The sequence below is a fragment of the Lonchura striata genome, chromosome 2 (assembly GCF_050655825.1).
Source record: "Lonchura striata isolate lonStrDom1 chromosome 2, ASM5065582v1, whole genome shotgun sequence".
NCBI classification, from domain to species: domain Eukaryota; kingdom Metazoa; phylum Chordata; class Aves; order Passeriformes; family Estrildidae; genus Lonchura; species Lonchura striata.
The window spans coordinates 104,717,781-104,739,885 of record NC_140704.1 but is presented as its reverse complement, the minus strand read 5'-3'; the positions used below and the strand labels follow the sequence as shown (position 1 = coordinate 104,739,885).

The following is a 22,105-nucleotide window of genomic DNA, read 5'->3' as shown; positions in this document are numbered from 1 at the left end:
TCCCCATTGACCGCGGCTGCCGCCTCTCTCCGCCCCGCCGCGCTGGGCGGGGCGCGGCCGGGGCGCGCAGTGACAGCGCCGGGCGGTGTGTGCGCCCAGGGCATCCTCCTCGGCGGGCGCTCCTGGGCGGGGAGCCGGGCCCCCCGCGCCCCCCGGCCCCGCTCCGGGCAGCGCGGCCGCCGCGATGAAGCCGTGCGAGGAGGAGGAGGAGGAAGGGCGGGCGGCGGGCGGCGGCGGGGACCCCTGGAAGGAGTGCGCGGAGGTGGCGGTGCAGCTGGCGCGCCGCGCCGGGCAGGTGAGAGCCGGGCCGGGCTGCCCCGCGGCCGGAGGAGCCTTCTCCCGTGCGGGCGCTCGGCTGGTGCGAGCCGGGGCGCGGGAGGAGGGCGGCGGGGCTCGGCACCCGCTCGGCCGGGCCGCCGGCGGAGCCTTCGGCCGCGGGAGGGATGGCGGCAGCGGGGCCCCATCCCGGGGGACCCCAGAACCTGGGGGCCCATCCCTCAGAGGCCACATCCCCCGGGAGCCTCATGCCGCGGGGACACTTCCCTCGAGGCCCCAGCCCGGGGTAGGGGGCCCCAGCCCTTGGGGGTACTTCCCTCGGGGGCTGCATGCCCCCGAAGGGCCCCTTCCCTGCGAGGCCCCATCCCTCGGGTGCATCCCTTGGGGGTTGCATCCTTCGGGGCCAGCATTTGTTTTCCAGCAGCTTGTGCAGAGAAAAACAACCGTGTCAAGGAGGTTTTCTCTTGTTAGAGTGGCCAAAATTAACTTGCTAGGGACAAATAGCTGTGTGAGGAAGGTCTGTAGTAGCTTATTTCAGATCCGTGTTTTGACACAGCAGGTTAGTCATCTCAGGAGGCAGCCTGACCCCACTCTGCAGCAGCAAAACTTCCACCAGGTCTAACAGAGCCAAGAAGTGGGATCAGCAGATTGATTGATTGAGAAACTGGGTGAAACACAAATTTATTCAGCAATGTATATTTCTCTCTCGCTTCCATTCTGCTCTATTTTGAAACACACTTTGTACATATACACTGTGATTTAAGAAGCCCCCTTTTTAATCTTGAGTCCAAGATCCGTAACTTTTATAAATAAAAGTATTAATAAATAAAATTTAATATCAAATAGATTTTCTCCTTAGTCAAAAACAACTACAAGTGAACAGAATGCCAGAGGAGACTTGTTTTAGTAATACAGGGACTAAATGGATAATCCAAATCAGGATGACAGGTCATGCTCTCACAGACTCTCAAAACAGGAGTTTCTCCAGCAGTCATTCTGCCAGCCGTTTCACAAGAAGAGACTCATGACTTGCTCAAGCCTCCACACCTTATTTCTCAAAACACCAATTTGTGAAGCCAGCTTTAAGCTTCCCCAATCATTTTACTTGCTCAGAAAATCACAGCTGAGCACCTTTTCCTGGAAGAAATAAACATTCCGTAAGACTAATCCTTGAATCTGAAATCACAATTTGCCATTGCTACCTTGTAAATGGCATGAAATACCTGATTCATTGGCAGGCCAAATTTAAGCCAGCCAAGGATGTTGTTTAAGTAGGACTTTGGAAACTGGGTATTTTTTTTTCCAATTATTTTGTCATGTTAAGGAATCTTTTTTGTTACAAAAGGCACTGGAGATCCTTCTGGAAGAAAAGGTGCAGGTATGGCTCTATTATTTTATTTAAGTGTCAATCTGCTTCCAGCTATTACCAAAATAAACTATAGCTAAGGACACCTAGTGCAGTGCAAAATGTGTTTGGTAGGACTGGCAGTTTGTTGAAGACTGAATAATAAAAATGGGGGTTATCTTGATCACCAAAAGCGGTCAATTCCACTAGCCAAGTTCATTTTTTTCTTCTGCTTCTCTTCCCATCCCTCAGACCTTTCCACCTTCACCTCCATCCCTAGAAATCTGCTTGCACTCTGTGTCTCCCCACATCTAAATTTAATCTCCATCTCTGGATGAGACTTTGCCACTTCAGCCTTTTTTTTAAGGTGCTCCATTTCTCAGGAGTGTGGCAGGTTAGGAAGGGTTGGAATCATTAGAAAATGTCTACAAGAGTCTTGGCCTGAAGAAAAATGTGCACCTCCAGATTTTGGATTTCTAGGAAAAGTCAGCCAGTAACACAGTTTTCCAGTCTCCCTTTTGGCTTATACAACCAATTGATTTGTATTGCATTATGTTTCATGACTGTAGGTAAAATGTGTCTTCTTCCCAACAGAGAGGAGTCTACACTATAGAATAGTTTCTTCTAAACTTAAAAGGCCAATAAAGAAGTGATGCTTGATTATGTGTCTAAAGTATTGCTGCTGGAGTAACCTCTATTACTAGGTTAAAATCACTGATTCTCTTGCCCTGTGGCAAGTTCTTATTACTTTTATGAAATAACACAGGCTCTCATTTAATATATATGGCTGTTTCATAACAAGAATGGTCATGGTTTTGTAATGTCTGTAATTGACCTGCTTTTAAATTCACTCTATAAGGCCACAAATAACTTCACTTTTTCAAATTTCCCTTCTGTTTTTTTCTGTAAGTAACCTGCTTGCTCTGTTCATGAAAGTATAGCCATAGGTTTGATATTATTTTTTGCTCAAGAAAAGCAGGCCTGACCAATCTGTGCATCTTTGATGCTGTTAAGAGCACTGACTAATATCTTCACTGTTCTCTCCAATTGCAGAATTGGAAAAGCTTAACCAAAATGAGTAAACAAACATCCAGGTAAAAATAAGAGTAAGAAACTGATACTAGGACATAGTATGCTGAAGTTTGATTTTTTTTTTCTCTCTAGTATTTTTTTCTTTTTTGTCTGGAAAATAGTTTTATGAGGCATAAAAGATCTAGCAGAATACCACTAAAAGAAAAAAAAAGACAAAATTTTTCTGGTATTCTAAAAAGCCAATATATTTTTCCATGATGTTTGATCCCAGGGGAAAATTTTAGGCTATTTTTGATGTAACGTGGACAGATGTTTTAGCAAACCAGATTGGAATTTCCTGAATTATTTGCAGATACTCACGCTTTTTATCTAGATGTTTGATTTTATTAGTCAGTAAATATTTCAGGACAGCATTGCAAGCATCCATAATCCATCTTGGATCTCCCAGAAGTGTATGGTGGGTGCAAGCAGTATGGTGAAATGAAATATCTGACATGAGCACACTACTGTAGGAGACTCTCCTGACAGGTGCTGGGGGAAAAGGCATCTTGACTTTCTGTTTTCTTCATTCTGCTTTGTTGTAATAAATTTCACAAAGGAATTTAAAAAGGAAGAGTCCAGGACTGACTATGCTGAGCCCCAGTGTCTCCATTTCCCCTGCTCCATGGGAAATGAAGGAGGGAGCAGGGAGAGCCTGAGTCTTGCTCTGTGGTGTGGTCTCTATGTAATGATGTAAATGCCCCTTGCTTTGCATAACCCCCCAAAAGCTCCCAAGCAGGGTATTAGGATAAGATCTGCATTAGAGGAGGGGCAGCATGGGCTAAGAGTGTTAAATGGCTCTGCTCTAAATAACCACACTCCCAAAATTCATTTGCTTAGAAATTGCTGAAAAATCTCTGTAATCTAGGGACAAACCCTAGTACAGGGATAAAGTCTAGTAAAATACATTTACAGCCAAATTATAGCATCTTGATTGCCAATTTCATTGTACAATGGAGATAAGGTGCAACCAGCTGTTTCCATTTCATCATTCTGTAGTTCCTTTGGTTTCTGCTTGCCTGCTACCTGTAACCTAGAGTGAGACTTTTAGGGAACCCCATGTCCATCTGGACAGACCAGGCAATTGCAGCAGGTATCCACAGACATTATTGTAAAGCTTCTGCAAGGAGAGGAGTTGAGTGATGCTCTCAAAGTATTCTGAGGCAGCAGGCTCTAACACTCCTTCGTAGGCAGGTGACTTTTAGGGATTTTTCAACATAAATTGAATTCTACACTGAGCTGTTTGATCATTTTTCCAAAGAATAAAAGTTTTTCACCAGTTACGCAGGAATGGGGTTACTTTGGCTTGGATTGCATGCATGTACAAGCTGGAGCAAACGCATGGGGTCCCTTTTGTCAAGCCCTTTGTAACTGGCAGAGAACTGGCAGAATCAGAGCAGTCCATCCTGCGTGCTGTGGCTGAGCCTCCAGAGTTGTGGTGCCCATTGGTGGCTGGTGACCTCAGCCCAGCACCATGACTTGTCTCTTCCTCCTGTCTTGATGTACCGCTTGCGCAAGAGGTGGGGAGAAGGGCTCATTGCAGGGCTGGTGAATGCTAAATGTGTGTTGTGGCTCCTTGGCATGGGCCCACAGAGGAGATGGGTGAGACGGCCATCAGCCACCATAGTGCAGGCACACCCTTGGCTACTCCCACCTCCAAAGTGGCTGGAGCTTCATGCTGGCCACCAGAGTTGGATTAAAGTTAAAAATGGTCATGAGCAACTGGGTAAAGGACCAGAAATGAAAAAATAAATTTGAGGCTGGGATGTTCAAAGGGTTGTACTCAAACTGGAGGGATCAAGTGCCAGAGCATGCAATGAAATCAGCTGATTGCAGAGCACATCCACAAGAGAGAGGTTTCATCTCCACTTTTTCTTTTCCAGCCAGGCTCAGGTATGATCTCACTGCCCTGCTGAGCAGTGGCACTGATTTAAATGTCTGCAAAAAAGTCCCAATCTACTATGCATTAAAACTGAATAGAAGTCAAGAGCATGGCATTGCTAAGAAGAAAATAAAATTTTCTTTGTCAAAAGGAGGACATTCCTCATCTATTTCACTATGTGAAGTTCCAAGCAGTAAAGATAATAGGAAAGTAATGAAGAGCAAATAAAATAAAAGGTATCAGCATACCAGTTTTTTTTAAGAATAGTTGGAGTGTTTTGGATTTTGCTTTGGGCTGAAGAGGAGCCCAAGAGTCTTGCTGGAGTTACAATTTTATGCTTCTATTGTAAATCCTTCAAGACAACCACACAAGGCCTTGAGGGAAGTAAAAAGATTAAGAGTGGTTAATATTTTGATACACAGTAATGAACTTTAGCTAGACCTCAAACTGAAAAGTACCATGTGCCCTCACAAGCACAGTAAATAGGCACAACTGATGTGGTACAGCTCACAAAGCAGAAACATTAGTCCAGATACCTTCTGTACTAAGGCAATAGCTGGCCATATCCATTACTTGTCAGAACAGTTAGGACACCCTTCCAATACAGTATTTTATACTACAAACACCAAGAGCTGAGATGACATTTGTGAGTTTCTGGGTCTGTTTCCCATGCATAATGCAGCAGAACTGTTTTCTTTGGTCATCAAACATTTCTCAATGGTTTTAAAATACTTTGATTAGTGGAAATTTAGTTAAACAATTGAAATATATAAATTTTAGATGGGACTTAGAATGTTGATCTTGTTGCTGCTGGGTTACAAATAAGTGGTACTTAATTTTTGCTTTGTTTTGGTTTGTTTTTTTTTTAATTTCAAATAATTTATCATTGATTAAAAAATAAGCTATCTCCTTTTGCATCCTGTCCCTTTATTTTTCTTTTTAATGAAGAAGTGGGAAAAAAAAAAAAAAAAAAAAAAAAAAAAAAAGAGGGAAATGGAAAATGGAAAAGCTTTCATTAAGTGTTTTTCCATATGTACATTTGTACTTGAGCTTGTAACAGTAATACCCTGGAGAATCAGATAAAGGCATTTCCAGAAGAGACTCCAGGTTTAAATCATTGATTTCATATCTAGGGAAAGCTTCAATTTTTGTTCTTGTTAAATACATGGCAATTATTTGGGAACCCGAGGGTGGACAGCATTTAAATTTCCAAAAACACCTCCCAAAAAATTATGTGTCTTTGTTGGCAAAATGGAAACCAATTACATTTGCCTTATTGCATGTCTTTTAAAGTAAGAGAGCAGTGGGGTATTGGCCCTGTAAATTTAAAAAAAAAAACAAAAAATGGGGGGAAAGAAAAAAGAACAAGAAGAAAAGAAGAAAGAAAAAGGGCTTCCCTTGAAAAATGCCTGAGCCTTGAGTATTTTTCTTACCTTGTGTATACTTCTGGTAATTTTCTAAATCATGATGTCTGCCATCATCCTTCTATTCCCTTAGTTGCATCCCTTAATCAATCCTTTTCTGAACTGTCAAGAGAGGTTATTGCAGAGTGATTCAAAATGCCGTGTTCCAAAAGCTCAGAAGGCTTTTTTGTCAAAAAATTATAACAGCCACTGGTAGAATTAGACCTACAGCTGGTTTTCAGGATTAGCTATATTTTTTTCATTGAAGATATTATTTTAGTATGCACAAAAAATCTAATTTATGAACGTCTGTTTCAGATTATTAGGAAAGCTCTAACAGAGGAAAAGCAAGTGTCCACAAAGACATCTGCAGCAGATCTTGTGACAGAAACTGATCATTTTGTGGAAAATTTAATAATTTCTGTGCTGAAAGAGAAATTTCCCTCCCACAGGTGAGTGCCTATAGAAACTATCAATAGACTTTTTTTTCTTTACATGCTGCATCTCTGGCTGATATTTAAAGGGAACTTTAAAAGTCTGTGTATCTTTCTTATATATCAACCTATTGCCATTGGACACTTTCAGGACTCCTATTTTTTAAAAAAGTACCATTTCCTTATACTTAGTACTTTATTAATAGCAATGTTTCCCCTGTAGGGACATTATGGATGAAGGTTTCATGTGGATCACCATGATGTTCAGAATACTGGTCTGTTGCCTATTGTATAAGAATTATGCTAATGCTATCTATAAAAATAGAAATATATGCTAGCAAAGGTTCCACCCTGCAGACCTTTCCTGTTGCTGTCACACATATGCATTTGCCAGATCAGGAGAGGTAAAAGTGCATTTAATTACATTAACCCTGTGTTCCATACTGAGAAGATCAGTGAGAAGCAGGGTTGTTTGTCATCATCATCATTATTTGATGCCTACTCATAAACAAGCTATAAATTATGACATGAGGTGCAAACCCAAGGTTTTAAAAGTCGATCAGGTTGTTGATTGCTCTTGAATTATTGTGGTCAGCTTGAAAATAAAAACTCAGCTCATGTACATATTAGAGGGAGAGTTTGTATTAGTTGCCAGGTTTGGTTTGATGCTGGGACTGACATTGATTTCTACATTTGACTTCAGTGGATAAATTTTATTTTCCTGCAGAGACAGTGGAAGGCCTGTGTATCCCTTAAATAGTGTCAGACTCCCTTCTAACCGGGGGCATCTCTGATGGGGATGAGCCTTACATTCTAGCACTGTGCAGAAATTAACAAAGAGAAAAATCTGAAGGGCTCAGATACTAATCTAATTGTCAGTGATGCTGCTGGGCAAAAAAACACCACCATAAGAAGGAGCAGAAAGCATATTTTTATACTAAATATGGCTTTCTAAATACATGCTGTATGTGATGGCATACTGAAGCAGTATGTGTGGTTCTTGGCTGCAGTTCTCAAGAGAGTGCCAGGCTTTACAAGCCTATTATTTGTGTAATATTCCTTCTACTATTGCTGCCTGTGCTCTTCTCTCATCTCCACTCTTACGTTAATTTTCTTCCTTGAGCAGAGTGGCAGAGAACATAAAACCTACACATTTCCCATAAAATGCGAATCACCAGACACGCTCAAGTTACTCAGAATGGGAACAAGGGTTGTAAGGTCAGCATAAGCCTAGCAACTTAAAAATCCCAGATTTTATCAGCTCCATACAGGTAACTTCTAACTGTATAAGTAAATGAAGGAACTGCCCTTTCTTCAAGTCAAATTTATTTTGTTGATCGTGGTTGTTGGGTTTGCTTAGAATTTGTTTAGATAATTAATGCATTTAGATTAAACAATAGATTAAAGCTAAATTTCACTAGACTAGATTAAAACACATGCAATGAGGAGTCTACAAAAACAGTCAGGGGTTAAATTGAAGTACAATTAAAATATTAGAAGATCATTTATATTGTATTCAGGCTTTCCCCTAACCAGGCTGTTGAAAGCAACACTGAAGAGTTCCATGATTTCTTTTTCTTCTAAATCATCTTGATTCTTATGTTCTCTGAATCAAAAATGGATTTTGGTGTTAGAAAAATTAAAAGGGATCTTATTAGAATCTGCCATTTACACTGAGGTGTTTATGAGTCTTGAGATACTGGAAATGTACTCAGAAGTAAAGAGAAATACTAGGAAAATCCATTCAAAAAGTAATTCTGTCCCATGTTTCTTTTTTCTTTTTGGTTAAGTGGTATGTATCATCTTCATTCACACTTCACTCAAGTTTTAATCTTTGCTCACATTTTAGTACTCTGATGTCCCTCAGTGAGTCTTTTCAAAAGGATATTTTTTCAGACAGATCCAAGAGTAATGGGTAGGTACAGCCAGACTACCACGGGCTGCTGGTTGCAAAAGGCTGTCCCAATATTTACCTTTGCTATTATTACACAAAGTGTCATCTTTTGTGTTCCTTGTGGCCTTAATTCTGTAGACATTAAAATCAGGACACAGGAGTTTAAGAGGGTGACATCCAACTCTAGCTTCCCATTGTTCTGTCCTCGGATCCCCATATGGGGATAGGTGAGGGATCTGCCCAGAATGAGTCTCCTGCATTTGACTGGGTATCATTCCTGCTGCAGATTATGGGGTATGTTACAGCTTCCCTGCTGTTCCTGCAATGAATTCCAGAGTGGCACCATGGTATGAACAGATGTAGTCAAAGACTTGGCTAAAATTACTCTACTCATTTTCAGTGGGAGTGAAGTGTAATCCAGATTTGAACAGAGGTCAGCAGAGCTGGCAGGCTGGCATATTAAATTAACTATTTTAATGAGGTGGTTACCCTTCCCACTTTCCAAGCTGTTCCTAGAATTTACTCCAGTACTTCACACTGAGTGTTTTGCTTCATTTGCAGGTTTTTACAGGACACAGAGCAAGACATCTGAGGTGACCTTGCAGGACTCTCACATTTCCCAGTGTTGTATAGCAGCAAGGGTTTTTTTTTTGTTACCCGTTAGCCCAGATTTTATAAAATGTGCGCCTGATTTGTTCTACATTCATTTTGGAAAAATTGCTCTTGAACATGAAGATTTTATCAGTGGCACTGCTATGCCCCAGCTCCAGGTTAGCATTTCTGAGCTCAGGGACTGCAGCATCACACCCCCACTGTGAGGGAAAGGCGAGGGACTGGCTCATGATGCTTGAGGGCAAATCATCTTACACAGAAATACTCCTGTCTTTAATGAGGTTCTCATTTCACCTTTCTTCGGCCGGACAGCAGCTGTGGTTCAATTTCCAGGTGGGGGAGCTGCAGAAGGTTGAAGCAGAGGTATAATTCATGTGGAATATGGATAATCTGAGGTGGGATGTAAGGTGCTCCACCTACAAGATGAACCTCCTCTGCATCCAGCAGCACAGACAAGGCATGGTTGGGTTTGGATGTTGATAACAGGATTTGTGAAAGGAAAAGTCAAGTGATACAGCACTAACAAGAAAAAACAATGGAATATTTAGAGCAAGGAGCCTGCAAAGTGTTATGTTAAACTGAGAGTTTCAAACACCTGTTCAAGTCTTTCTCGTTTCTCAGTTGTGCATTAGCACTTTGTCCTTCAGCTGTTTCTTTTAATTGGGATGAAAATAGTAACAAACACCTCCTAATTCCCTCTTTGTACCAGCTGGGTGTCTATAATGCCATCAAAATAGTCTGTTTCTACTTAGGTTGAGGCAGGGTAGCACTTGGAAAATTCAGGAAGTCTCCTCCTGTGCTGTGTGCAGAACATTTTAAACTCATGGCTTCAAGTGCTACCTGGAATCATGAGGTACAGGTTGAAGACACAAAATAAAATAGCTACTACTTTAGTCCAAGGGAAGGACTCTTCTGCAAAAGACATTTTCTCTTTATTTTATCCTATTTTTTTTTCTTTATGTCTTTGATAGAAGCTCTTTTGTCTTCAGGCATTTGCATGAATTCTGAATACCACTACCAGCTGTTCAAATGTGAAACAACCAGCAAGATTCAGTACTAGCAGTTGGATTCCACTCCTGCTGTACATGAAAGATTTTATGAAAATCTGTGAGAATAGCACCTGCACATCTCATACAGGAAGAGACCTTGGGCAGTTTATGGGAAAACAGGGATAATTAAGGTTGACAGGAAATATGCCAGAACTGGATGTTCGTTTCCCAGGGAAAAAGGAGAAAAAAAACTACTAAAAGAAACTGGGACAGAACAACAGAAGAGAAGATGATCTCAGATTTTGTGCCTTGTGCATCAAAACAACAAACAAACAAAAATAATTTGTTGATTTTTTTCTGGGTCATGGGAAAAAGAAAGTCCAGCTTTGTAAACCTCCTTATTTCCTGAGTCAGATTATTGTAAAAAATACAGATAGGAGAAAGATTGTGGATTTTCTAAGAGTGTATTTTTTGCTTCTGATTGCATTTGACTGCAGAAGAGAAGCAGGTACAGTTTGTAGTCTATATTAGTTACTGCAAGAGACAGACCTAACTCATAAAATTATATTCTGCATAAAACAATCTTCTCTTTGAGTTCCAGTGATGCCAGTTCAGATCTATTTCTGCATTCATTTTCATGGCTTCCTTAGTGGTGTACTGGGGAAATGCACATAAATAGAGTTCTTTTTTGACATGTAGATTTGAGAACTCTCCCTCGAAGTCTGTATGAAAGTTACCAATTCCTAAATTTAAAAAGCAGTATGTATGTTTAAATTTATACAATAATGTTTTATGGAGAGAGGGACAAGTTCTCTCTTAAAAACAAGAATGATGGGGTTGTACTTTCCAAGTCATGTATCTAAGCTAATGTTCTGGGATACTTGTTTTACCCTTGCACCAAATGCAGGTTTATTGCAGAAGAATCCACTGCTGCAGGTTCAAAATGTGTCCTCACTGACAGTCCAACCTGGATTATTGACCCTGTTGATGGAACGTGCAACTTTGTGCACAGGTAAATGGCCAGCAGCCTGAGAAACACATCAAAACCCAAAATGTAGCTTCTCACCAGTCCTCCCTTCCTCCTGAATGTACTTTTCCCTGCTGGGGACTCACACATAGGAGCCATCCCTTTACCTCTTGGTACCTGGTATGGTGTGTGGGGGGGAGGCTGTGTTTGTGCCATTATCTGGGGGCGAGCTGGAGTTTTTGCTGCTGCCCCCGGCTCACACGCCCAGCTCACACCCCCCAGCTCACACCCCCCAGCTCACACCCCCCAGCTCACACCCCCAGCTCACACCCCCCAGCTCACACCCCCCAGCTCACACCCCCCAGCTCACACCCCCAGCTCACACCCCCCAGCTCACACCCCCCAGCTCACACCCCCAGCTCACACCCCCCAGCTCACACCCCCAGCTCATATTCCCTGCTCACAGCCCCAGCTCACAGCCCCAGCTCACACCCCCCAGCTCACACCCCCCAGCTCACACCCCCAGCTCACACCCCCCAGCTCACTCACACCCCCAGCTCACACCCCCAGCTCATACCCCCAGCTCATATTCCCTGCTGACAACCCCCAGCTCACACCCCCCAGCTCACTCACACCCCCAGCTCACACCCCCAGCTCATACCCCCAGCTCATATTCCCTGCTGACAACCCCCAGCTCACACCCCCCAGCTCACTCACACCCCCAGCTCACACCCCCAGCTCATACCCCCAGCTCATATTCCCTGCTGACAACCCCCAGCTCACACCCCCCAGCTCACTCACACCCCCAGCTCACACCCCCAGCTCATACCCCCAGCTCATATTCCCTGCTGACAACCCCCAGCTCACACCCCCCAGCTCACTCACACCCCCAGCTCACAGCCCCCAGCTCACACCCCCCAGCTCACACCCCCAGCTCACATTCCCAGCTCACAGCCCGGAGGAACAAGGCTGTGCTGTGAGGACACTTGGCCCCATGCCTCGCCTGGGTTTTGCACATTCCTTCTAGGAGTTCTCCCCTTCAGACACAGGCGCTTCCTTCTTCCTGGGAAGTGCCACCCCTGCGTGTGTGTAAAGCAGCACTGAAAACTGAGTTGTACAGAGATGCTGGTGTTACATTTCTAAAGTACCTCTGCAAAAAGAAGTCTAGGGGTCATTGCTGCAAAAAATAAGACTTTTAATTCACCATTTGAGTGTTAGGAGCTGTGAACTAATGACTATTCATAATACTTCTACTTAAAAACCCTGCCTTATAGTTCACGACTTAAAATAACTACAACTTCCATAAAGCCAAAAAAAAAAAAAAAAAAAAAAAAAATCCAACATTTCCTTGACTTTTGGAGCAATTGCACAGAATTCCAGGGGAGGTGGGGGTTTTCATGTGGTGATGTTTCATGTAATTAAGTGACGTATCCTCTTTCTAGCAATATTTTCTGGGCTTCCAAAGTCATTTTTGAAATGTGCTTTTAAGAAATGAATTCATTTCATTGTTTAAAATGTAATAATTATACAGTAGTCAAAATGACCAAATTAAATGCATGACCATCACTTTGAAAAACGACAGCAGAGAGGAATTGGTTTCTTTTTATTTTGGTGTCAGCAGCAAGGTATCTCCATGCTATTTAATTGCTATCTCAATGCATAGCTTGAACGAAGTGTGTTCTTAAATGCAATGACTTGTTATAACATTAGTGGTTTTATACTGGATAATTCAATTACACTAAAGCAAAAGCATCCCTAAAATATACTACATATTCAGTGTAAAAATTGTGATGTCTTCATGAGTTTATTTCTTGCCTTCTCCAATATTAACTTACATTTTAAAAGGAATTGACAAAGAGGCTGACAAAGGAGAAATAATATAATGTCAAGGGCATTTTGACAAGTAAACTCATAGAGTTCCATGTGGGATTTTGTTGCCTAAGGGGGTTGCATAAGAAGTAAGTTGAAAGATTTTTCATCAATACTACTTCATTTCTTATTTTTCGCAGATTTCCAACAGTGGCAGTGAGCATTGGATTTGCTGTTAACAAAGAGGTATGAAGCATGTTCTTTAAGATGGGCACCTGAGAGTTGGCTAGAAGTCTCAAAACCATGTGTGAACTTTAAATTTAAAAAAAAAAAATCAGTCACTACTCAGGTTTTCCTATGCTTTTTAAATGCATCTGATCATACTCTACTCATCTAAAATCAGTCCTGCAAAACTTACTTATACCAACTGGCAATTAAAAAATAATTCTATGAATTATTAAAAGTATTACAGGATTTATATGGAGAAAAAGGAAGTACTGGTGTGAGCAAGGTTTAGTTAGACAAAACCATAATAAGTTCAATTTAGTGCTGCCTCTTCATAATTTAAACATATATTCCAGTGTTCCTGTGTTGTTGTTATTGCCTCTTTCCTGCTAGCAATATCTGTGAAAGCTAACTCCTGCAAGGAGTCAATGTAGAGCTGATTTTATGAAGAGTGCAAAATAATGGGCCTAGTTTGTTGAATCTGCATTTATATTTTTCTTTACATAGTAAAATACCTATATTTACCACAAGAGAGCTTTTGAGTTTCCTAGCTATAGTCATTTGTGCTAGCGCCTTGTCTCCAGATGTTGCTGGTTTGCAATTTGATATGTATCTATGAAATAAATAGTTACTCAAATTGACAATGAATGTGCCTCTTTCAGCCTAATTCCACAATCATAAATATATGTAGAGCTTTATGCAAAGCCAGCAAGAATTCTGTGCTGTAACATCCAAGTTTTCAGATTTGCTAGTACCTCTTACTGATTTAAACACAATAACGTTGTGTACTTCCCTGGTTAGACTTTTCCAACATGGAAACTGCAGAGAAACACTTCTATGCTTTTCTGAAATTTATTCATTGCCAAAGGTCCTTTTGAACACTACATTTTGTTACCAGACAGTTTTCGCTGATATTTATGTTTTCTAGAACACCATCATGATTTTGATGCTGCATATTTTGGGTTATGTCGACTAAACAAAGCTGAAACAAAAGTAAAGAATTATGTTAAATCTCCCTCAGTTAAACAATTAGGACAAGCAGAAAAAAGAGTAAACTGAAAAGGAGCCAAAGTACACTCAGGGGAACTGGCCTGATTATAAGCCTTGAAGAAATTCCTGCAGACGTCTTTAGGGAAAGAGTCTATTAATGGCGTGTTCCTCAGAAAAAAACCCTTGGTTTAGATGACACCTCAGGGTAGGGAGCCAGGACAGTCTATTCCCTTTGAATTGTCTCTGATGAACACCAAGTGAAGCAGGAGAAGATTTGAAATCTAGAACTCCTGAGATGTTTTCTTAACCTTGTGGCCAGCTTCAGACACCTCGGGCAAGTCACTTAATTTTTGTATACCCCTAAATTAAATAATGCTAATATTGCTGATGTAGGGGCAATTTTCAGAGCTGACCCTTGAAGTTTGTAAAGTGCTTTAAAGTCTTTTGGTGGAGCCTATTAAAGTAATAGAAATTTTAAATACCAAGACTACCATTCTGACCCTCTTTTCATTGGTAAACAGAATCTCCCACAAAAATTCCAGTGTTGCACACTCTTCAGCTTTCATTTCATTTCTGTCCAACTCCTTCTCTTGGAGTCTTGTGACTTCAAGAGATCTTCATAAAAATACCTTGCGGAGAAGGATTTGAACAAGTGACTAGAGTGTACTGCTTTGATTGAGAAGGCAGGCAAATTCAATGCACCACAAAACTGAGGTGCCTACAAAAGAATCCTTTGTTAATAAAGAGTGCCATGACTCCAGAGTTTGGGTGCCTGACTGATCCTGGGGCTGCAAATCTTTGTGGTCCAGCCAAGGTCAGTGGGGTTTCTTCAAGGAGTAACTGCTCACCAGTGAAAGCAAAGCATTCAGAGTCTTGCCTCAGAGGTCTTGCATATTTTCTTTAAAAACATTTAAATTGCATTTGAAAACAACTCAGTGTTTAATCCATTCTAATGTGAACAGAAACAAACTGTGAGCAAGAATTTAGAGGATCAGGAACACATTGCATTAACTTCTCTTTATAAACTGAATTTTATATAACCTATATCTCAATATCACAGTAATAGTAAAATTATTCTAGTTTTTTAGCATCAGTGTAATCGTTATTATGTGTACCAATTAAAATATTGCTGATCTTTTTGCCATTAGTAGTTGTTTATATTTATGATGAGTAATTTGAGTTGCATTCATTTCTTTCCTTTTCAAAATCTTAAAGCTTGAATTTGGTGTAATTTACCACTGCACTGAAGAACGATTATACACTGGTAGAAGAGGTCAAGGGGCATTTTGTAATGACAAAAGGCTTCAGGTATCAAAAGAGACAGGTTGGTCTAGATTTTGTTAGAACTCTAAAAGGAATATATTAATTTTGTTTCAGAGTTGTTGCAAATCATCATTAGGATAATGAACATCATTATCCTGATGGAAAATATTTCACCTGCATGATAATTTTGTTGTTTTGTGTTTGTTTTTTTTCTGAAAAATCACTTTCCTCCTTTTCTTTTTAAAATATACATCTGAATATGAACTATTTAAATAATCCTAAATTATTTTACTTCACAACTCCTGTTTAAAATAAGGAAGAATGTGTATATTCACCAGTTTCATTCCAGCTGAGCACTGGCATAACTTTTTATAAGCAGGATGCAATGAGAATGGTGAATCGAATTCGGAGTACTATTGTGGCTGCTATTCACTTCTTTTCCAATGAACTTGTACATCACAGAGTGTCTGATGTCTGTAGGCAAATGTGCTAACAGTGAATTAAAGGGTGCATGCTTCATTAGGGGTCCTTTAACAGCTTGCTCTGGTGTGTGAGGTGTGTTTCGATGTACAAATAGCCAGCAACACTTTGCCAATACTTGAATTCTTTTATCTTTTATTTATATTTAAACCAAGTTATAGACCTGTCTGTTTACCTAATGATTATAGAAAACAATAATTTGGTATTATTTAGGGAAGTTTTCATTTTCTTTTAGTTAATCAAAACGCAGAGGAGAGCATAGCACTCAGTTGTAAGTGGAAGTAGACATATGCCAGAAATGTGCACCACTGGACACACAAGGTGGTAAAAAATTTCACCCCAAAGAGAGATTTAATGAGCTCAAAACACAGTAAATTCAAGCAATTAGACGCACAGATTTCTTTAGTGCCTGAAGCAGACCTTGCATCAAGATTTCACCTGAAATTTGGGAAGTTTTTCTATTCATCTAAGTTAATAGTGATCTGGGGTCTACATATTTGGAGAGACAGATTGTAAAGCCATTGTAGATATTAAATCCCTAAGATTTTAATCATTGATTACATATCGCATTTTTATCAGAGCTCAAATATCTCATATTCCAAAAAAAGCCTGTACTGGCAGAGACAGTTAGGGAGACCTGGGGTCGCTCCCAGTTGGACTGCATGAGCCACTGTGGAAATGGCCTCACATGCTTTTGCAGTCAGAGAGTTCTGATTTCCAGCTGAGCAGTGAACAATTTTGGCACATGTCACTTCTGTCTTCCTTTCTCTAGACATCCAGTCTATGTGGGTGTCTAGAACACAGCAAGGGAAATAGACCTTCTGCCCTTCCAAATGCTTTGAAATTTTCTTTTGTTTTGAGATACATTATTTTGTGGTGGGAAATTTTTACCAGTGAAGCTGGATCTGCTTTAATCTCACTTCTACTGATAAGTGTTTTAAATCACAGTTGCTCTCTAAGGGCTGTGGCTTCAGTGAAATAAACCAACTTTGGAAGAGAGACTTGTATTTCCCTCTACCTGCCACTGGAATTGAAGTGGCCATTATGTGTTTGAGATCTAAGATGTCATGTCACTTGCTGCCATTTGTTTTCAGGAAATGTGATTGTTGTATGATGTTGATCTACACTTATACTTCATTGTTCGGGCTTAATCATCTGAAATCACAGCCCAGGCAAGCATTGTTCTTTGTCAACACCCAGTTTTATAGAGGTTTGGTACAGAGTCCATGCAGCTACGGTACACTTAAATTGAGGCTCCATCTTCCCTGTTATCTTAAGTGATACTTTCTTCTCATGTTTAGATTCATGTCAGGGCTTACATGTGCTAATACTATAAAAAAATATATATTTTTTAATCTTCTGGAGTCAACAGAACTGATCTTTTCCTCATAAATTTATCCATATCACCATTAGATCTTTTCTACCAAGCCCATACCTTGAATTCCTGAAATCTCATAGTGCCTTGTGATCAGTCAGCTCCTTTTTCTGAGCAGGGATCAGCCTTAGTCTGTTCGTCCAATTTCCAGCTGTAGCCTTGAGGAAAATTGAAGAGATATGTCTATGCATTAGAAATGTTTTTAATAACAAAAGAATAACTGTCTCAGTCACAACCTAACTATGACTAGCATGGTGTGAATGCTTGGTGCATTTCAGCAATGAGATGGACATTAAATGTTCTCTGATTATAAACTGGGTCTGTTATGTAAAACAATCTAAGGCAGATTGCTTTCACCATCCAGAATTTTTAATAGTGGCTAAACAACAAATACCCTACAGCGTGCCTGGATTGGTGTTTTTCTGTTTTAACACAGTAATTTAAAAAGCAGCAGTTGAAGCTATGTTCTTACAGTTCATATTTGTGACACCTTGTAATTTTTAATCTAATTACATACCTGTTACTTACCAACCATTTTACCACATTGCTTAAATCAATAAGGTTCATCTGCAATACTAAATTCTTTGGTAGCCTGTTTAATTAAATTGTGCCTCACTCCAGCCTAATTTGCTTTTGAAAACCCTTTTGCTTCTTGTGTGGAGAACTTTCATCTCATGCAGGTAGCTGTTAGAACCAGGTATAGGTTGCCCACCTGAGTGAATGCCTCACCTTTAGCCCAGGTTAGGAGGTGACACTTGGCACAGGACACAGCCCAGTCAGTGAGTTCTCAACCACTAAACCTTTGAGTTTTTTCATCCCTCTAATGCCTCTGAGTTCAGCTGGCACAGCAGGAGCAGGGACACTTGGCATTTGATCAACCATCTCCACCTACACTGGCACACATCTTGTAGTATTCAGATCTCACATGAGGACTGCTTCAACACCTTTCAAGCCATTGTGAGTCTCTCCTTTGACTGTACACAAGGCTGGTATCTCTATCTCCTCTAGGACAGCATTGCCTTTGCTGAACACAAGACAAATAGAACTTTCACCAAATATTATGATTAAAAATACTGCTTTAATTTGTCATAAGATGGGGTTTTTTTCTGTCATAAGGTGTCTTCAGTCTTTGAAATGCCAGAATGAGCTATAGGTGACTGGTGATTTAGGGAGAAACTTTTCTTTCCTCTTACTGGGTTCCCAAATGTTTATAATTGGTTAACAAATTACATTAGAATTCCCTATTCAAGAACCATTGTGTTTTCAAATATGAATAGATTAACATCATTAGCAGTTACTAGATTACTGGATTATTCTTAGTTGACTGCTAGTATTAGTGAACTTGTTGAAAGGTGACTGGTCAATGAAATAAAACAATGTATGGAAAGAGAAGGAATGTAAGAATGCATTCTTGATTTTAATCCTCCTGGTTTGGGTTTTATTTTTTAAGTGTGTTTAGAACAGACCATTTTATAGGAGAAACATAGTCTTGCTTGAATTTCCATGCGAAGTTGTCACTTTATGAAAAAGTTTGGGGTAGAAAAAGGGGCATGAAAATTATTTTTGTGTGAAAAGCCGATTATTGTTAAATTTAAGAACAAATTTATGGAACCTACCTGGAAGCTATTGAACTAATGAAAACATCTCTCTGCCATTGCAGATATCTCGAAGGCCTTAATTTTAACAGAAATTGGTCCTAAACGTGACCCTGCAACTTTGAAATTGTTCCTTGGTAACATTGAGAGATTGCTCAAGGCCCAAGCACATGGGTAAGATGTTTTACAGCATATGTCTCACGTTTGTGACCAAAAAGTCTTTTAAAAAAGTAATTAAAAAAAAAAAAAGAAACAAGTGTGTTGTACACATAGGTTGAAGTCAAAAGCATTTTCTTCTTTGTGTTGCTGTGGGGTGTAGGGTCCGTGTCATTGGGAGCTCCACGCTGGCCCTGTGCCACTTGGCATCCGGCGCTGCAGACGCCTATTACCAGTTTGGGTTGCACTGCTGGGACCTGGCAGCAGCCACTGTCATCATCAGAGAGGCAGGTGGCACTGTGATAGACACTTCAGGTGAGCAAATGCCCTTGCTTTTCCATTGACTGCTGGGGGACTGGGTGAGTGGCTGCCTTGGGGCAGCTTGTGTCACCCTTGTGGCTCTGCCTCATTTCCAGCAATGTCCTGTAGAAAGGTCTGTAGCCTCCACCAGGCTCAGACTGGTTATTCAGAACACACTGATGTAATTCCAGCATGGGGTTTCATCACATCAAAGGTCTTCTGAGTCAAACTGTATTTCCATGACTTTGAGTGATTCCCTTAAAGCCTCGTATTTGCAGTAAGGAGCCAGCCCAGGAGATTGGCAGGTATGCTCAGATGTTCCAATTAGATTTCAACAGAGACATCTTCCTGGGAAAGAAGGACTCTGAGTTACCAGTTTGGACATATATGACTAGAAACCACTCGGAATAAAGGGCAGCACAGTCTCCAGATTATTACTTAATTAATTTAGATGGTACACATCTCAGAGTAATGGTTTACTGGTGACCAGTACCTGGTTACTGAAAGATCTGGTGGATTAAGAAGGGTATGCTGAATGAACTAATTTCTGTCCCATTTCTAGAAGAGGAGAATATTGCATTTATGGTTGGCTACTGAACAAATCCAGGCATTCACTGCTCCTCTTGCATACTTTGGCTCGGTATCTAGAATTTTATAAAATAATTTTTTGCTGGAGATTTCCATGTAGGAGTTGTTGAATTAGGTTGTCCTTCCCACCCCAAAAGGAGCTACGTATGAAGTTGTTTCTGTATTTCTGACTCTATCTAATTACAGCATGGCTTATATTTAAGACACTTCTTGTTAATCCTCTTGCCCTCAGGGGGACCTCTGGATCTTATGTCCTGCCGAGTGATTGCTGCAGGCACGAGAGAGATGGCCATGTTCATAGCTCAGAAAATACAAACTATTCACTACCAGCGGGACGATGAGAATTAAATACTCATTGTGCAGAGTTTGCCTCCTGAACCATGTAACGTTTGCGAGATGGGTATCTTGAAAGGGTATGTGATTTCAGCAGGATTATTTCTGGGGAGATTTTCTGTGTCAAATATTTTTTATAAATTTATTACCATGTGGGAAGGCATAGGGAGATTTTTAGACCTCTAAGGATCGTGTTTCCTTTTTAATATGTATCTCTTTCAGCAGTATCTTTTTTATAAGATAGAATATTTTACTTGTAGCAAATTAGTCTCAAAATTAAGTTGTAATTTCATATCTGTGGGGCTGATATTTAGTCTTTTGTAACACGCAGCTAAAAAATGGAACTTTATTTTTACAGATGCAGATCTCAGGTAAATGAACTTTAGGACTGTAGTAAAGGAGGAGTAGTTGAGATGTGTGCCTATAATAATACCCTTGTTCCACGATACTTAAGAATGCAATAAAAATGGCATTGTTATTTCCTAACGACGTCATAGCTCTGTATCCATATATGTGCATGTATATGTGTGTATATATGCACTTATGCATGTATACACACACATCCCCAGGGGTGTATGTGTATATCTATGGATGCCCTGGATGTTTACAGCAACTTAGAGGATGCATAGAGAGAAGAAAGCTAATATTGGGAGCTGTTTTCAGGTAATGTTTTTTTTTAGGTTACTTAGGTGGTTCCTGTCAGGGCTATCCAAACGGCAAATAGCAGAGCTGACCATGGAAAATGTCTTACAAACTGCCCAGCTGGTTTTGTTTCCCTTCATCCCTCTGCATGGGCATAATCATACTGTCCTATAGGCCTCTGTAAGATACTCAAACCTGCAAACAATTAATACCATAGAGTACTTATAGTTAAAACCAGGAATATTGATCTCAAGCTGAGTTATTCACAGTATTAACTATGACACGCAGCAGTAGGAGGCCAGCAGAATAGAGCACAGTGTCAAAGTGCTGTTGATTTTAGAGAAACTTCAAGCAGAACAGCAGGATTTGGCCCCTTACATGCAAGTTATTAAAAATATGCACATAAGATATGCTTGCAAAATGTTGTAAATCACATGTCCTTCTTGCACAATGTTGTAACCACACTTTTTCATCAGAAAAGCCTGTAAAATCAATTACATGGATTTCCTAAATACACAGTAGTTCTCTATCCCTGTATCTACCCTGTAATTTCTATTTAGATTTTGTTTTAAATTGTGAGCACGGGGAAAACATGTATTGAGAAAAGCAGTTTATATGAAATCGCCTCTATTTTTTCATCAAAATTTAATTAAGAGATATCTCTTTTTTTCAAGAATGAAAATTGAATAAAGGAATGAGCCAAAAGAGTTGTTTAGAAATCTTTTATGTACACTGCATGTGTAGACATTTTAAATGTGTTCAGGTATCTGCTTAGAAGATACAAACTAGAGAATAATTTTTAAAAATAACCTTGTGTGTGTTTATTGCAATGAAAAATATTTTTCACTGAATATAACATGAAGTTCTCTGTGATCTCTTGGTATTTTTTTCATGAGAAATACAAAATATTGACTGTGTGAGTAGCATCTAAATCCAGCTAAGCATTTAAAAGCTGGTGGTTCTATGCAGAAAATCAACACTTTTCTTTACAGTGATCAATATTTTGTCACTGCTCCCTTTTACCCCCACTATTTCATTGTACCCCTGTTTGGAAAAGGAGATTGTAAGCCCTCCGGGGCAGGGACTACAGTAGTTTGGCTCTGGATTTTCACAGTGCTAACAGGATGAGATTCTGGTCCACAACTAGGCACTGAGGTGCTATAACAATACAAATAATAAATGCTAATAGGCTCACTTGTCTCTTGTTCACTCTCCCCCCACTTCCTGAGCACAGAGATCAGAGTGACAGATGCGGGGCTTGGTGGCACCGCTCTGATTCCAGGCTGTTTAGCCCTGGCAGCCGTGGGAGCAGCTGGGGCTTTACTCAGGCTTGTGCCATGCCTGTAAGCCCTGGAAGGAAGCTTATGCTGGCAGGGAACCAAGTGTGGTGGGAGCTCAGCCCCACTTCATCCGCTCTCCCTCCTCACCCCGTCCCCCCGCTGCATGTGTGAGAGCTGCTTCATGGCTCTGCGAGGT

The 22,105-nt window shown here is 40.5% G+C and overlaps 1 protein-coding gene across 1 annotated transcript; it reads left to right on the top strand.

Annotated features, from left to right (window-relative positions):
• Nucleotides 1-50: 50 nt before the first annotated feature.
• On the top strand, nt 51-21,823 carry IMPA2 (inositol monophosphatase 2). Its single transcript, XM_021527782.4, has 8 exons — nt 51-295; nt 6,296-6,429; nt 10,814-10,918; nt 12,883-12,928; nt 15,113-15,221; nt 18,676-18,784; nt 18,930-19,081; nt 19,887-21,823. Exons 1-8 carry the CDS (start codon nt 185-187, stop codon nt 20,000-20,002), a joined length of 882 nt encoding a protein of 293 aa, XP_021383457.3. The 5' UTR covers nt 51-184; the 3' UTR covers nt 20,003-21,823.
• The last annotated feature ends 282 nt before the right edge of the window (nt 21,824-22,105 follow it).

Coding starts and splice junctions, on each gene's coding strand:
- IMPA2 (XM_021527782.4), top strand. CDS start 185: ATGAAGCCGTGCGAGGAGGAGGAGGAGGAAGGGCGGGCGGCGGGCGGC. Junction 18,785..18,929: donor CTCAAGGCCCAAGCACATGG/GTAAGATGTTTT, acceptor TGTGGGGTGTAG/GGTCCGTGTCATTGGGAGCT. Junction 19,082..19,886: donor CACTGTGATAGACACTTCAG/GTGAGCAAATGC, acceptor TCTTGCCCTCAG/GGGGACCTCTGGATCTTATG.